A 14,319-nucleotide genomic window follows, 5' to 3' on the forward strand; every position below is an offset into this window, starting at 1 on the left:
AAAAAATAAAAAAGATAATTGACATTATCAAGGCTTCCACCTCCAAGGTGATTGTAGCTTTTCTCTCAGCCATGGATATGACTGTGCTACTAGAGGCATTGTCTCAGTGAAATAACTACTGGTTTCCGTTTGTGGTGACTGCTGACTGACATGAGGGATGAGATTAAATAAATCCTGGAACTTAGCCTGGTCTGGAGCAGGCTAGCTCCACAGAATAAATCTCCATGGTAATTTATACCATAACATCCTGCCGAAATTTAATCCAGCTTTAGTGCAACCGGATCACGGATAAATTGCGCCAGGATCACCAAGATATCCCGGCTTAATCCCTTATCCTAGTTTTGTGCAGTAGGCCCCAGGTGTGTAGAGTACAATAATAAGTGGATACTATACACATAGAAAGAGATGATGCTGATATTCACACTTGATTGCACCTGAGATGCATGATGCCAGGCTGGCTGATGGCAGCCATTTAGAAAACAGTAAATCTCATTAAAACATCTTGAATTTCATCAAAGACATCTGTGTCTGTGATCACACAATCAAAATAAAGAGACAGATTAGCTTCAGAGGTCATCCATCATGGCCAACAGGTCGTCTCCTTTGTTGCCACTGGGGTTTTCATGCTGTTCTTCTTCTTCTGCAAACTGTCCAGTGATTCGAGCCAGTTCAGCTGCAGACTGTTCATCCTGAACAAAGCCAAACCCAAATATATCAGCTGTTCATACAGTAATTAAAGCTACAGTATGTAATTTAAGGTAGCACTAGCATGAAACTCCAAATCAATCCACCCTGCTCCTCCACCCAGCACTCCCACTCCCACTCCCTGCTCCACTATGCTCTACCACACTCTGCCCAGTTCTTCAGAAATTTGTTGTTGGGAAATTACAAGAAATAAGAATGCAGCAAAACTTGTTGATCAAGCAGAAATAATTAAAAATCTATGGTTAGTTAGAGGTCAATCCCTCTCAAAACCCTTTAGAACCTTTGGAGCATAGTTCCACAACAAAATATATTTGGAAAAAGTTACATAGTGTAGCTGTAACAGCTTAATGATGTGGCCATTATTAAAAGGTTGATTAATGCTTGATAAATTACATACTACAATGAATAACCTACTTCCAAAAAAGGGTGAATTAATGTCTCAACTATATCGTTACATGACAAATTTAATAAATGTTTAATGATGCTTATTTAATAATAACATGGGTCTCCATGAATGTAGTGTTGCTGCAGGGCCTTCATAGACTAATGTACAGGATGAGTATGTAAAACCTGGTTTGCTACAGTTTATACTGTTTACATCAGTACCCATGGATGTATTATGAGATGCTGGGTGTAAAAGGCCCTACCTTCCTACATAGGGGCAAGACCCCCAGATATTTTGTTGTTTTGTCTTTATGATCATTTTGTGTCTAGATTTAGTTTCTCCTATATCTAGTTGTGCTTATTTTGCATCTCTTTGCACTTGTTTTTCTTTTAGTTACAATCATTTGTGTCTCTTTTTGGACCTGTTTCATAGATTATTATTTATTTCGCTTTTTTTTTTTCTTACTGGTCCAGGGACACTGATCCCTTGGGCCTGTGCCCTGTAGATCGTTCAGTAATCCATCTTTGTCTACACTATACATATACCTGCATTGCCTGAATATTTATCACTCCAAACATAGACTCTTCAGCTCCATCTGAAGTTCCACTGTTAACCAAAATAAAAGTCATATTTGTGGCAATTCATGTTAATTTAACTGCAGAGAATGAGAGAAAAGAAAAGAAACAAAACTCACTCTGCCTCTTCCTCCTCCTCTTGGTCTGTGGTAAACAGGTTGATCCGAAAGCCATATTCAGCTCTGGGCATGTTCTCAGCCTTCAGGCTGCCAATCAGACAAGCCAACAGGTTCAGCTCCTCCTTTGCCAGCGGGTTGGGAGTGCCATCTCCCTGCAGCATGACAGACAAGACTTTGCATAATGCATAGTCAAAAGGAAGTAGAATAATATAGTAAAAAATATATTAACATTCTGTGATAGAAAGTAACTAAATACTGTACTGAAGTACATTTAGTCTATCTGAAATGTGCCTTTTGGCAAATTTAGTACATGGATATTTGGTACTTAGTATATTTTGATGCCAATACTTTTGTACTTTTACTTAAAAACATTTTGAATGCGGGCCATTTACTGGTAATAGAGTTTTTTTTTTCTCTGTGGTATTGCTACTTTTAGTAACATAAAAGATCTAAGTACTTCTTCCGTCAGTGATAACATTAAAGAATTGTACATTATAAAAAAGAAATAGTAAAACAGAAGAACGGAATGACTGGACATTGTAAAATAGGTTTGAAAATTATGACTATACATTAGAGAAGTATACTTTACAGTACAGTAAATATTCAGATATCTTAAATATACAACAGTATGTTGAGGTATTTGTACAGTACAAGTGCTTAATGTGGGCACTCACCACATTACTTCACATAATAATAATTCATATAAGTTCAAATAAATGCATTGGAATAAAGTAGCCTGTTGTACAGCCTGATGGACATAACACTTTTGATAGCAGGAAAATTACTAAGTAGTAACACTAATAAGGGCTCTGCTCCATTTTAGATATATCAGTATCTATTGCAGCTGCACTGAATATATCTTGTTGTGTTCTCTATGATCACCTTTGCATTGCACTAGTAAAAAATGGTGTGCCAAATAAGGAATGACAGTGAGCCAGCATAATAGCAAAATAGCATGGCCCCAAAACTGGAAAATCCAAAAGGATAGCATGGTTTGTCTTAATTTATGTTGTTAGTTAGACCAGCATGTTTGCTGCAGTGAAAACATCTGCCCATCACTACCTTGACAGACAGTGCCTTGGATGTGTGTGTCTCCTCTGGATGGTTCACAGTGTACCTTTAAATTCATGAAACACAAACACAGCAATGTCATGAAGATGCTGTACAAACGTGAGCTACAGTATGTGCTAAATGTTCAACGCTGTGCACTGTGCCACCCAGTACATACATATTCATGCCCAGGCTGATGACTCTATCCCCATGCAGTTCAAAAGATCCCTCCCTGACTGGGCTGCTGTAACTTCCTCCGGCGGGGAACTCGCTCCGTCTCACTTCTCTGCCCTTACTGTCAAAAACCCTGCAAAAACAGGAAGCAGATGATGAAACACTGAAAGATATGTCTTATAATCAGTCAGAGGAAATTTCAGACTCAGTGCAAGAACATTTCAAATGAAGATGTTAGCTTGTCGGCTGCATCAGACATCTGAACCTGAACATCTGGTTCCACTTGGCTGTGTTCAAATAATGGCTAACAAGGTAGCTGAATATTTACTGAAACTGTAAATCTGCTTGTCCAAAATTGCCGGCTAGTCACCCACTCATAAATTGACACGTAGATTGGCTACATGTCAATTAATGATCCCGTAGATGGCTAATTATCAAATTCCATGTTTTTGTTAGTCATCAGTGTACCTAATCAGCCCCGGAACAACTATCCCATGAGGCACTGGGCCTGAAGTTGGCAGGGCAAAACGTCCGTCAGGGTTCTGGATTTGATTTTTGAGGAAAAGTGACACCTGAGAAGAGAAAATAAAAGAAGTGCTAATTGTCGTACTTTCATTTCATTATATGAGCTGATAAACTAATAACAGAGGACTCACGCGAACATGCATGTCTTGAAAAAATATAAGCAGTGTTTGTCTGAGGAGCTGGAATTCGCCTTCGGATAAAGATGAGTATACCTGCATCAAGGAAGAGAAAAACACAGGTAACACAGGATGTATATGGACAGAAGTAATAGACTGGCAGCTGGAATGTAAAATGGACTACTGTGTCCTGGGGTATTATGTATCAGAGCTGTAAGATTTATTTAATAACATTTGTCTGATCAATACCTCAATGATCTTCCTATGTGTCTCGTCCACTTGATTGACAACCACAGATGTGTCTTTCACCAATTCCCTGATGGTATCTATGTGACTGTACGAGATGAGCAGCAGGTCTTTTGGTCGTGGACAGCGGAAGACTTGATATTTGAATGCCATGATTGTTAGCTCATAAAGCTATGTGGGGGGAAAAAAATTACAAAATACTTTAAATATAAAATACTAATCTCTCCCCAACTGATAATTTTCCTTATTAGAACTTTTTCAACTGCATTTAGTTTAAGAACTTTAGACTTGAGATATGGAGTCAAATAAAACAGGTGGCAGTATTTTATATTTTCATTGAAGACCAAAATTAATGATTTGATCTCCTAGCAAGTTTAGTGTGACGCCTGATAGGCTATAGCACAAATCAATCTAATCCATAGTATCAGTGAACACAACATTTCACTGGGGGGCAAGTTCATCATTGCTATGAACATGGGCACTGTAGTTTATTTTGAGTCAGTCAAGCACCAAAATGAGACAATGAAACTGTTTTTGTGTGTTGTTTTTAAAGAGTTATGTTTCTAGGAACTAATTATGGCCGAGTGCCCCAGATCAGGAACGCACTGAGAGCCACACTCAGCTGTTAGTCTTTCTTTGGAATTTGTCGTAAAAGGACAATATAAAACTTAAGACTTGACTTAGACAAACACTGAGACTTGGCGTGACTTTAGGTTTTAAATTAAAACCCTTAAAACCTGGAGACCCTGATAAATTCCCCAAATTAAAAAAGAAATACAATGAATTTGAATCAAGATTTGCATGGACAAATATGTTGAGTATTTGACGGTTACACTGATGAGTTGTAGGGTTTGGTCTTACAGCAGCTGTGCGATAATAATAATATTAACACAGCTTTGGAAGAAAGACACCTAAAGACTCACACTTTCAATTTTCCACATTAGACTTACTGTAACTTGATTCAAACCTGCTATCCAGGACCTGATACTTGACTTAAGGTCATATCGACTGACCTGACAGCTGACTTGGATTTCCCCCTAAACAGCCTTTTCTATTATCTAGTACATACCCTGTCCATACTGGCAGGGTTCAGCCTCATGATGGAGGCGTGCGCTAGCCGAGTTAGCACTGTTTTCAGTGTTCTGTGGGAATACAGCTGCTGAGGTTTGAGTAGTTCATCCATAAAGGTTTTACTAAACAAGGTCCCAACGATGTCATTCATAACTATAAGTGGAGAAAAAACAGACAAAAACACAAGAGGTTAATATTGGCTAGAATTTGCTATTGAAAATTGTAGGCTACATGCAGTTTGAGAGCACACAAGACCACATATTGATGCTATTGCAACTTTAATCTTTAAAGCTGATGCTACCCCACAACGGCACACAACTGTACAGAAGCTGTGAAACAGAGAAAAATAGTTAAAATTGTCAGTCTAGCCATTAAACTGCATTGTGATTTCAAAACAAAGAGAGAGAGAGAGAGAGCCTCCTTCCTTTAAAATGCTCAGTTACATATTATTAGTTATTCCAGTTGTTTGCTGTAGTCTTGAATTTGATGCGTTCAAGTATCAAACTTACAACTGGGTAAGTATTTTACCCAGTTGCACTGTAAATCATCAGCTGTATTATAAAGTGTTACCAAAACTACCACCCCTCCTCACAGCCTACATCAGTTATGTAAAAATTACAGCTAACAGTAGAAACTACAGGTGCAAAAAGAAGCTGACTAATAATATGCTCACAACATGAATACACAGTTACCTCTTTTTCTATCATTCTCTGACCACACTCCTGCAGCTGAGAAAGAAAATAGACGTTATGTGACGTTGTGCATGACAAACTTTGTGTTCAGTTTATTAGCTGATGTCTGACAGCTACAGCTCATCCAGGGTAAGGGATGACTGGGAGTTAAACGAGTATGCACCTACCAAGTCTGTCAGTTAGCTACCTCTACCTTTCTCGGAATTGTCCTCAGACGTGCTGGTGGCTCGCAGGCGCTGGTCCAGTATGTAAAGCATCTCTCCACCAAGATTAATGAAAACCAGGGGCAGAGTTTTAACTGACATCTTGCAAAGACAAAGAAGGAATTAGCTCTGAGGAGAAAGTTGGTGCAGAAGTAGGCGTTACAAGCAGCTGAGCTCCTTGTAGATCATAAACACTCTTGTCATTTGTATATCTGATTGCTCTGTTGTGAATTTCTGCTGCTAACAGAATTCTATGTCTTATCTGATTGTGCTGCAGATAACCTTTCTCACTAAGATGCAACAGGTGGTCAGGAAGAGGATCAGCAGTGGCCAGACAGGCTTATTGACTAGGATGTGAATGACGTGACAGCACAGCACAGCACAACCAACCACATACAGTAAATAGGTACAGTATGTGTTCAGTATGTTTTGCTTTAGGATTTTAGTGGCAACTAAAAACCTTTAAAAATATCCCAAACCAAAAGTACACAAATGCCTGTTGCCAGTATCTCACATATAGTGTACAACCCATATTGCATATACTGATATTTCCAGCAACATTAGTGACTGACTTCATAAATCTTAAAATAAATTCAGCTCAGTTAACGGTTGGCTCACGTGCAGTGTACTGTATGTTGCAGTGTTTCTCTGTGAGTGTGCCTGAAGCCACATTTTACTAAACTGTTAGCGATATAATCTGTTCCCCACTTTTATGGTGCCCATGTGTCTTTGTCTTTCTCTCCCTCTCATTCCAAATAAAAGATTAGAGTAGTAACATGCAAATAACAGTCTATCTGTATTCACACTGTTCCAGTAGCTCACTCTGCGGGAGACAATCACCCTCAGTCGTCTACAGTTAAACGTTTCTTTAGGCTAGTGTGAAACATTTTTTGCAAATTGATAATTTTATGAAAATGTAAACTCATTTTGGAAAGAGAGCTGGAAAAGTTCACTGCACCATACATCGGTCGAAAAAAAAAAACAAATATGGAGATCCATCATTCCTTCTGGCTTCTCGGTCTCTCTCTGTAAGTTGAACATAATATTTATAATTGTAATTCTATGATGCTTGTACATGAATGTGCTTTTTCACTTAGTATGGTTTGCTAACTTAATCGAATATTTATTTACAAAGGAAATTAAATATTTTGTTTATATTACAATATTTATCTTTTGTTGAAATTCTCAAATCAGTATTAAAAATAAAGTAACGTGGCTTTCTCCCCACCAGAATTACCTCCTGTGTAGGTTCAAGATCAGGTTTCAACGATGATCCAGCGCTAGATCCAATATTTTACAACCAAGCCTGGATGAATTCTGTGCCAACTGAGACTCCTGTATCTGCTATCACTATTCCTGGAACACATGAAAGCTTATCGTCAACTGGGGGACCACTGGCTGTGTGTCAGGTTTGGACCTTGGAGCAGCAACTTAAAGTGGGACTACGCTACTTTGACCTGCATGCTGGGATTTGGTTTCCTAACCAAAAAGATATTTATATCCGGGATAGTCACTGGATGTTTTGGCAACATACTCATCTTGGTGAAGTTCTGAGCATCATTTTCAACTTCTTAAACTCTCACAGTAGTGAGACTGTGCTCTTGAAAATGACCCTACATGGGCTTTACAAAGGGAAAGTTGCAAACATGCTAAAGGGATTGATTGAAAAGTACAAATATAGAATATGGACAGAGTCGTCAGTACCAACCATGAAACAGGCAAGGGGCAAGATTATTTTTCTCCAGAGTGACACGTTCTATGTTGGAACCAAAAATTATGAATCTAATTTCTTTGAAAAGAGCAGGCTAATCAATGTTGAAGGCAAAATTAGGCAAATCAAGTCACACCTCTGTGATCACCACATTGTGCTGACTGAAAATGCAGCACCAAGTTTTAGCAAACCAAAGAAGTTGGCTGAAACAGTTAATGGGCAAATCTACGACTTTGTGGAAGGACATAAGAAAAGTTCCTTAAATCAAGGTTGCTTAGGAGTCTTCAGTATGAACTTCCCCAGTGCTGATCTCATTAAGAACATCATTCAAATCAAACCGTGCAACTGCGCAAAAGGAACAGGACTGGATGGAACGAAGCTTGAAATGACAGAGGAGCCGCAAACCAACACAAAGTCGTCAACATCTCATCAGGTTACAAGGCCGACAAATGAAGGAGCTCCAGAACCAGAAACCGGACCTGACTCACTGTCAACACCTGAAACAGCTCCAGAACCAGCAACTGAGCCAGATTCACAAACAAATCCTGAAGCAGTATCCACACCAGACCCACCCACTGAGCCAGATTCACAAACCCGGAAGCAGTATCCACACCAGACCCACCCACTGAGCCAGATTCACAAACCCGGAAGCAGTATCCACACCAGACCCACCCACTGAGCCAGATTCACAAACCCGGAAGCAGTATCCACACCAGACCCACCCACTGAGCCAGATTCACAAACCCGGAAGCAGTATCCACACCAGACCCACCCACTGAGCCAGATTCACAAACCCGGAAGCAGTATCCACACCAGACCCACCCACTGAGCCAGATTCACAAACCCGGAAGCAGTATCCACACCAGACCCACCCACTGAGCCAGATTCACAAACCCGGAAGCAGTATCCACACCAGACCCACCCACTGAGCCAGATTCACAAACCCGGAAGCAGTATCCACACCAGACCCACCCACTGAGCCAGATTCACAAACCCGGAAGCAGTATCCACACCAGACCCACCCACTGAGCCAGATTCACAAACCCGGAAGCAGTATCCACACCAGACCCACCCACTGAGCCAGATTCACAAACCCGGAAGCAGTATCCACACCAGACCCACCCACTGAGCCAGATTCACAAACCCGGAAGCAGTATCCACACCAGACCCACCCACTGAGCCAGATTCACAAACCCGGAAGCAGTATCCACACCAGACCCACCCACTGAGCCAGATTCACAAACCCGGAAGCAGTATCCACACCAGACCCACCCACTGAGCCAGATTCACAAACCCGGAAGCAGTATCCACACCAGACCCACCCACTGAGCCAGATTCACAAACCCGGAAGCAGTATCCACACCAGACCCACCCACTGAGCCAGATTCACAAACCCGGAAGCAGTATCCACACCAGACCCACCCACTGAGCCAGATTCACAAACCCGGAAGCAGTATCCACACCAGACCCACCCACTGAGCCAGATTCACAAACCCGGAAGCAGTATCCACACCAGACCCACCCACTGAGCCAGATTCACAAACCCGGAAGCAGTATCCACACCAGACCCACCCACTGAGCCAGATTCACAAACCCGGAAGCAGTATCCACACCAGACCCACCCACTGAGCCAGATTCACAAACCCGGAAGCAGTATCCACACCAGACCCACCCACTGAGCCAGATTCACAAACCCGGAAGCAGTATCCACACCAGACCCACCCACTGAGCCAGATTCACAAACCCGGAAGCAGTATCCACACCAGACCCACCCACTGAGCCAGATTCACAAACCCGGAAGCAGTATCCACACCAGACCCACCCACTGAGCCAGATTCACAAACCCGGAAGCAGTATCCACACCAGACCCACCCACTGAGCCAGATTCACAAACCCGGAAGCAGTATCCACACCAGACCCACCCACTGAGCCAGATTCACAAACCCGGAAGCAGTATCCACACCAGACCCACCCACTGAGCCAGATTCACAAACCCGGAAGCAGTATCCACACCAGACCCACCCACTGAGCCAGATTCACAAACCCGGAAGCAGTATCCACACCAGACCCACCCACTGAGCCAGATTCACAAACCCGGAAGCAGTATCCACACCAGACCCACCCACTGAGCCAGATTCACAAACCCGGAAGCAGTATCCACACCAGACCCACCCACTGAGCCAGATTCACAAACCCGGAAGCAGTATCCACACCAGACCCACCCACTGAGCCAGATTCACAAACCCGGAAGCAGTATCCACACCAGACCCACCCACTGAGCCAGATTCACAAACCCGGAAGCAGTATCCACACCAGACCCACCCACTGAGCCAGATTCACAAACCCGGAAGCAGTATCCACACCAGACCCACCCACTGAGCCAGATTCACAAACCCGGAAGCAGTATCCACACCAGACCCACCCACTGAGCCAGATTCACAAACCCGGAAGCAGTATCCACACCAGACCCACCCACTGAGCCAGATTCACAAACCCGGAAGCAGTATCCACACCAGACCCACCCACTGAGCCAGATTCACAAACCCGGAAGCAGTATCCACACCAGACCCACCCACTGAGCCAGATTCACAAACCCGGAAGCAGTATCCACACCAGACCCACCCACTGAGCCAGATTCACAAACCCGGAAGCAGTATCCACACCAGACCCACCCACTGAGCCAGATTCACAAACCCGGAAGCAGTATCCACACCAGACCCACCCACTGAGCCAGATTCACAAACCCGGAAGCAGTATCCACACCAGACCCACCCACTGAGCCAGATTCACAAACCCGGAAGCAGTATCCACACCAGACCCACCCACTGAGCCAGATTCACAAACCCGGAAGCAGTATCCACACCAGACCCACCCACTGAGCCAGATTCACAAACCCGGAAGCAGTATCCACACCAGACCCACCCACTGAGCCAGATTCACAAACCCGGAAGCAGTATCCACACCAGACCCACCCACTGAGCCAGATTCACAAACCCGGAAGCAGTATCCACACCAGACCCACCCACTGAGCCAGATTCACAAACCCGGAAGCAGTATCCACACCAGACCCACCCACTGAGCCAGATTCACAAACCCGGAAGCAGTATCCACACCAGACCCACCCACTGAGCCAGATTCACAAACCCGGAAGCAGTATCCACACCAGACCCACCCACTGAGCCAGATTCACAAACCCGGAAGCAGTATCCACACCAGACCCACCCACTGAGCCAGATTCACAAACCCGGAAGCAGTATCCACACCAGACCCACCCACTGAGCCAGATTCACAAACCCGGAAGCAGTATCCACACCAGACCCACCCACTGAGCCAGATTCACAAACCCGGAAGCAGTATCCACACCAGACCCACCCACTGAGCCAGATTCACAAACCCGGAAGCAGTATCCACACCAGACCCACCCACTGAGCCAGATTCACAAACCCGGAAGCAGTATCCACACCAGACCCACCCACTGAGCCAGATTCACAAACCCGGAAGCAGTATCCACACCAGACCCACCCACTGAGCCAGATTCACAAACCCGGAAGCAGTATCCACACCAGACCCACCCACTGAGCCAGATTCACAAACCCGGAAGCAGTATCCACACCAGACCCACCCACTGAGCCAGATTCACAAACCCGGAAGCAGTATCCACACCAGACCCACCCACTGAGCCAGATTCACAAACCCGGAAGCAGTATCCACACCAGACCCACCCACTGAGCCAGATTCACAAACCCGGAAGCAGTATCCACACCAGACCCACCCACTGAGCCAGATTCACAAACCCGGAAGCAGTATCCACACCAGACCCACCCACTGAGCCAGATTCACAAACCCGGAAGCAGTATCCACACCAGACCCACCCACTGAGCCAGATTCACAAACCCGGAAGCAGTATCCACACCAGACCCACCCACTGAGCCAGATTCACAAACCCGGAAGCAGTATCCACACCAGACCCACCCACTGAGCCAGATTCACAAACCCGGAAGCAGTATCCACACCAGACCCACCCACTGAGCCAGATTCACAAACCCGGAAGCAGTATCCACACCAGACCCACCCACTGAGCCAGATTCACAAACCCGGAAGCAGTATCCACACCAGACCCACCCACTGAGCCAGATTCACAAACCCGGAAGCAGTATCCACACCAGACCCACCCACTGAGCCAGATTCACAAACCCGGAAGCAGTATCCACACCAGACCCACCCACTGAGCCAGATTCACAAACCCGGAAGCAGTATCCACACCAGACCCACCCACTGAGCCAGATTCACAAACCCGGAAGCAGTATCCACACCAGACCCACCCACTGAGCCAGACTCACTGTCAACACCTCAAGCAGCTCCAGAACTAGCACCTGTGCCAGATTCACTGACAACACCTCAAGCAGCTCCAGAACCAGAAACCAGACCACAATCAATGACAACACCTCAAGCAGCTCCAGAACCAGCAACTGGGCCAGATTCACAAACAAATCCTGAAGCAGTATCCACACCAGAACCACCCACCGAGGCAGACTCACTGTCAACACCTCAAACAGCTCCAGAACCAGCAACTGGGCCAGATTCACTGACAACACCTCAAGCATCTTCAGAACCAGAAACTGGACCTGAGTCACAAACAACCCCTGAAGCAGTACCCACACCAGAACCAGCAACTGGACCTGACTCATTATCAACACCTCAAGCAGCTCCAGAACCAGAAACCGGACCACAATCAATGACAACACCTGAAACAGCTCCAGAACCAGCAACTGGGCCAGATTCACAAACAAATCCTGAAGCAGTACCCACACCAGAACCACCCACCGAGGAAGACTCACTGACAACACCTCAAGCAGCTCCAGAACCAGAAACCGGACCACAATCAATGACAACACCTGAAACAGCTCCAGAACCAGCAACTGGGCCAGATTCACAAACAAATCCTGAAGCAGTACCCACACCAGAACCACCCACCGAGGAAGACTCACTGACAACACCTCAAGCAGCTCCAGAACCAGAAACCGGACCACAATCAATGACAACACCTGAAACAGCTCCAGAACCAGCAACTGGGCCAGATTCACAAACAAATCCTGAAGCAGTACCCACACCAGAACCACCCACCGAGGAAGACTCACTGACAACACCTCAAGCAGCTCCAGAACCAGAAACCGGACCACAATCAATGACAACACCTGAAACAGCTCCAGAACCAGCAACTGGGCCAGATTCACAAACAAATCCTGAAGCAGTACCCACACCAGAACCACCCACCGAGGAAGACTCACTGACAACACCTCAAGCAGCTCCAGAACCAGAAACCGGACCACAATCAATGACAACACCTGAAACAGCTCCAGAACCAGCAACTGGGCCAGATTCACAAACAAATCCTGAAGCAGTACCCACACCAGAACCACCCACCGAGGAAGACTCACTGACAACACCTCAAGCAGCTCCAGAACCAGAAACCGGACCACAATCAATGACAACACCTGAAACAGCTCCAGAACCAGCAACTGGGCCAGATTCACAAACAAATCCTGAAGCAGTACCCACACCAGAACCACCCACTGAGCCAGACTCACTGTCAACACCTCAGACAGCTCCAGAACCAGCTACTGGACCTGACTCACTGTCAACACCTCAAGCAGCTCCAGAACCAGCAACTGGGCCAGATTCACAAACAAATCCTGAAGCAGTATCCACACCAGAACCAGCAACTGGACCTGACTCATTGTCAACACCTCAAACAGCTCCAGAACCAGCACCTGTGCCGGATTCACTGACAACACCTCAAGCAGCTCCAGAACCAGAAACTGGACCTGAGTCACTGACACCTCAAGCAGCTCCAGAGCCAGCAACTGGGCCAGATTCACTGACAACACCTCAAGAACCCACTAGTCCAGATTCACAAACAACCCCTGAAGCAGTACCCATCCCAGAACCAGCCACCGAGCCGGACTCACTGACAACACCTCAAGCAGCTCCAGAACCAGCAACTGGGCAAGATTCACAAACAAATTCTGAAGCGGTACCTACACCAGAACCACCCACAGAGCCAAACTCACTAACACCTCAAGCAGCTCCAGAACCAGCAACCGGACCAGAGTCACTAACAATACCTCAAGCAGCTCCAGAACCACCCACCGAGGCAGACTCACTAACACCTCAAGCAGCTCCAGAACCAGCAACTGGGCCAGATTCACAAACAAATCCTGAAGCAGTACCCACACCAGAACCAGCCACCGAGCCAGACTCACTGACAACACCTCAAGCAGCTTCAGCACCAGAACCAGCCAGTGGCCCAGATTCACAGAAAACACTCCAGTCAGCATATGAACCAGAACCAACAACTGGGCTGTATTTACATTCCACAACCCCAGTAGTACACGCACCACACCCAACACCACCTAAGCATGGACCACATCTAATCAATCCACCAAACACTATACCTGCTGCAGTACCCAAGTCCTATCCTGGTGTTCTCCCAAACATTCCTCTTAAAATAGAGCATAAGCCAAAACCAGTCTGGAGAATACGTAATTGTCATAGAGGTTAAATTAAGTAAGAAACTTATCACAAGTAAAAGATATTATTTGATATTAACTAAATTTCTGTAAAAAAACAACAACTGTGAAACCAATTTATAAATACTACTTAATCTGTTCCCCTTTCTTTATCATTTGGCCATATACAAACATTATCTCTTCCAAAAAAAAGTGATGCTTTTGGTTTGCTTTTGTT

General features: G+C 45.1%; 2 protein-coding genes across 2 annotated transcripts; one reads left to right on the forward strand and one right to left on the reverse strand.

Annotated features, from left to right (window-relative positions):
* Positions 1-566: 566 nt before the first annotated feature.
* oscp1a (organic solute carrier partner 1a) lies at positions 567-5,963 on the reverse strand. The gene is made up of 12 exons (XM_020597506.1): positions 5,852-5,963; positions 5,659-5,688; positions 4,965-5,119; positions 3,899-4,066; positions 3,665-3,745; positions 3,477-3,580; positions 3,013-3,141; positions 2,857-2,901; positions 2,141-2,145; positions 1,785-1,956; positions 1,636-1,696; positions 567-689 (listed from the first exon to the last, which is right to left on the reverse strand). Exons 1-12 carry the CDS (start codon positions 5,961-5,963, stop codon positions 567-569), a joined length of 1,185 nt encoding a protein of 394 aa, XP_020453162.1.
* Positions 5,964-7,171: 1,208 nt separating this feature from the next.
* On the forward strand, positions 7,172-14,151 carry LOC109958667 (cell surface glycoprotein 1-like). The gene is made up of 3 exons (XM_020597507.1): positions 7,172-7,370; positions 7,746-7,913; positions 11,889-14,151. Exons 1-3 carry the CDS (start codon positions 7,172-7,174, stop codon positions 14,132-14,134), a joined length of 2,613 nt encoding a protein of 870 aa, XP_020453163.1. The 3' UTR covers positions 14,135-14,151.
* The last annotated feature ends 168 nt before the right edge of the window (positions 14,152-14,319 follow it).

This window comes from Monopterus albus, unplaced genomic scaffold (assembly GCF_001952655.1).
Source record: "Monopterus albus unplaced genomic scaffold, M_albus_1.0 scaffold34.1, whole genome shotgun sequence".
In the NCBI taxonomy this organism is placed as follows: domain Eukaryota; kingdom Metazoa; phylum Chordata; class Actinopteri; order Synbranchiformes; family Synbranchidae; genus Monopterus; species Monopterus albus.

Excerpts from the sequence above, each read along its gene's own strand:
- oscp1a (XM_020597506.1), bottom strand. The coding sequence starts at position 5,963 with ATGTCAGTTAAAACTCTGCCCCTGGTTTTCATTAATCTTGGTGGAGAG. Across the intron at positions 5,689-5,851 it reads TGAGGACAATTCCGAGAAAG|GAGTGTGGTCAGAGAATGAT; the intron begins GTAGAGGTAGCT and ends TCTCAGCTGCAG. Across the intron at positions 4,067-4,964 it reads ACCCTGCCAGTATGGACAGG|CTTTATGAGCTAACAATCAT; the intron begins GTATGTACTAGA and ends CCCCCCACATAG.
- LOC109958667 (XM_020597507.1), top strand. The coding sequence starts at position 7,172 with ATGAATTCTGTGCCAACTGAGACTCCTGTATCTGCTATCACTATTCCT. Across the intron at positions 7,371-7,745 it reads AGATATTTATATCCGGGATA|CACCAAGTTTTAGCAAACCA; the intron begins GTCACTGGATGT and ends CTGAAAATGCAG. Across the intron at positions 7,914-11,888 it reads CATCATTCAAATCAAACCGT|ACCCACCCACTGAGCCAGAC; the intron begins GCAACTGCGCAA and ends TATCCACACCAG.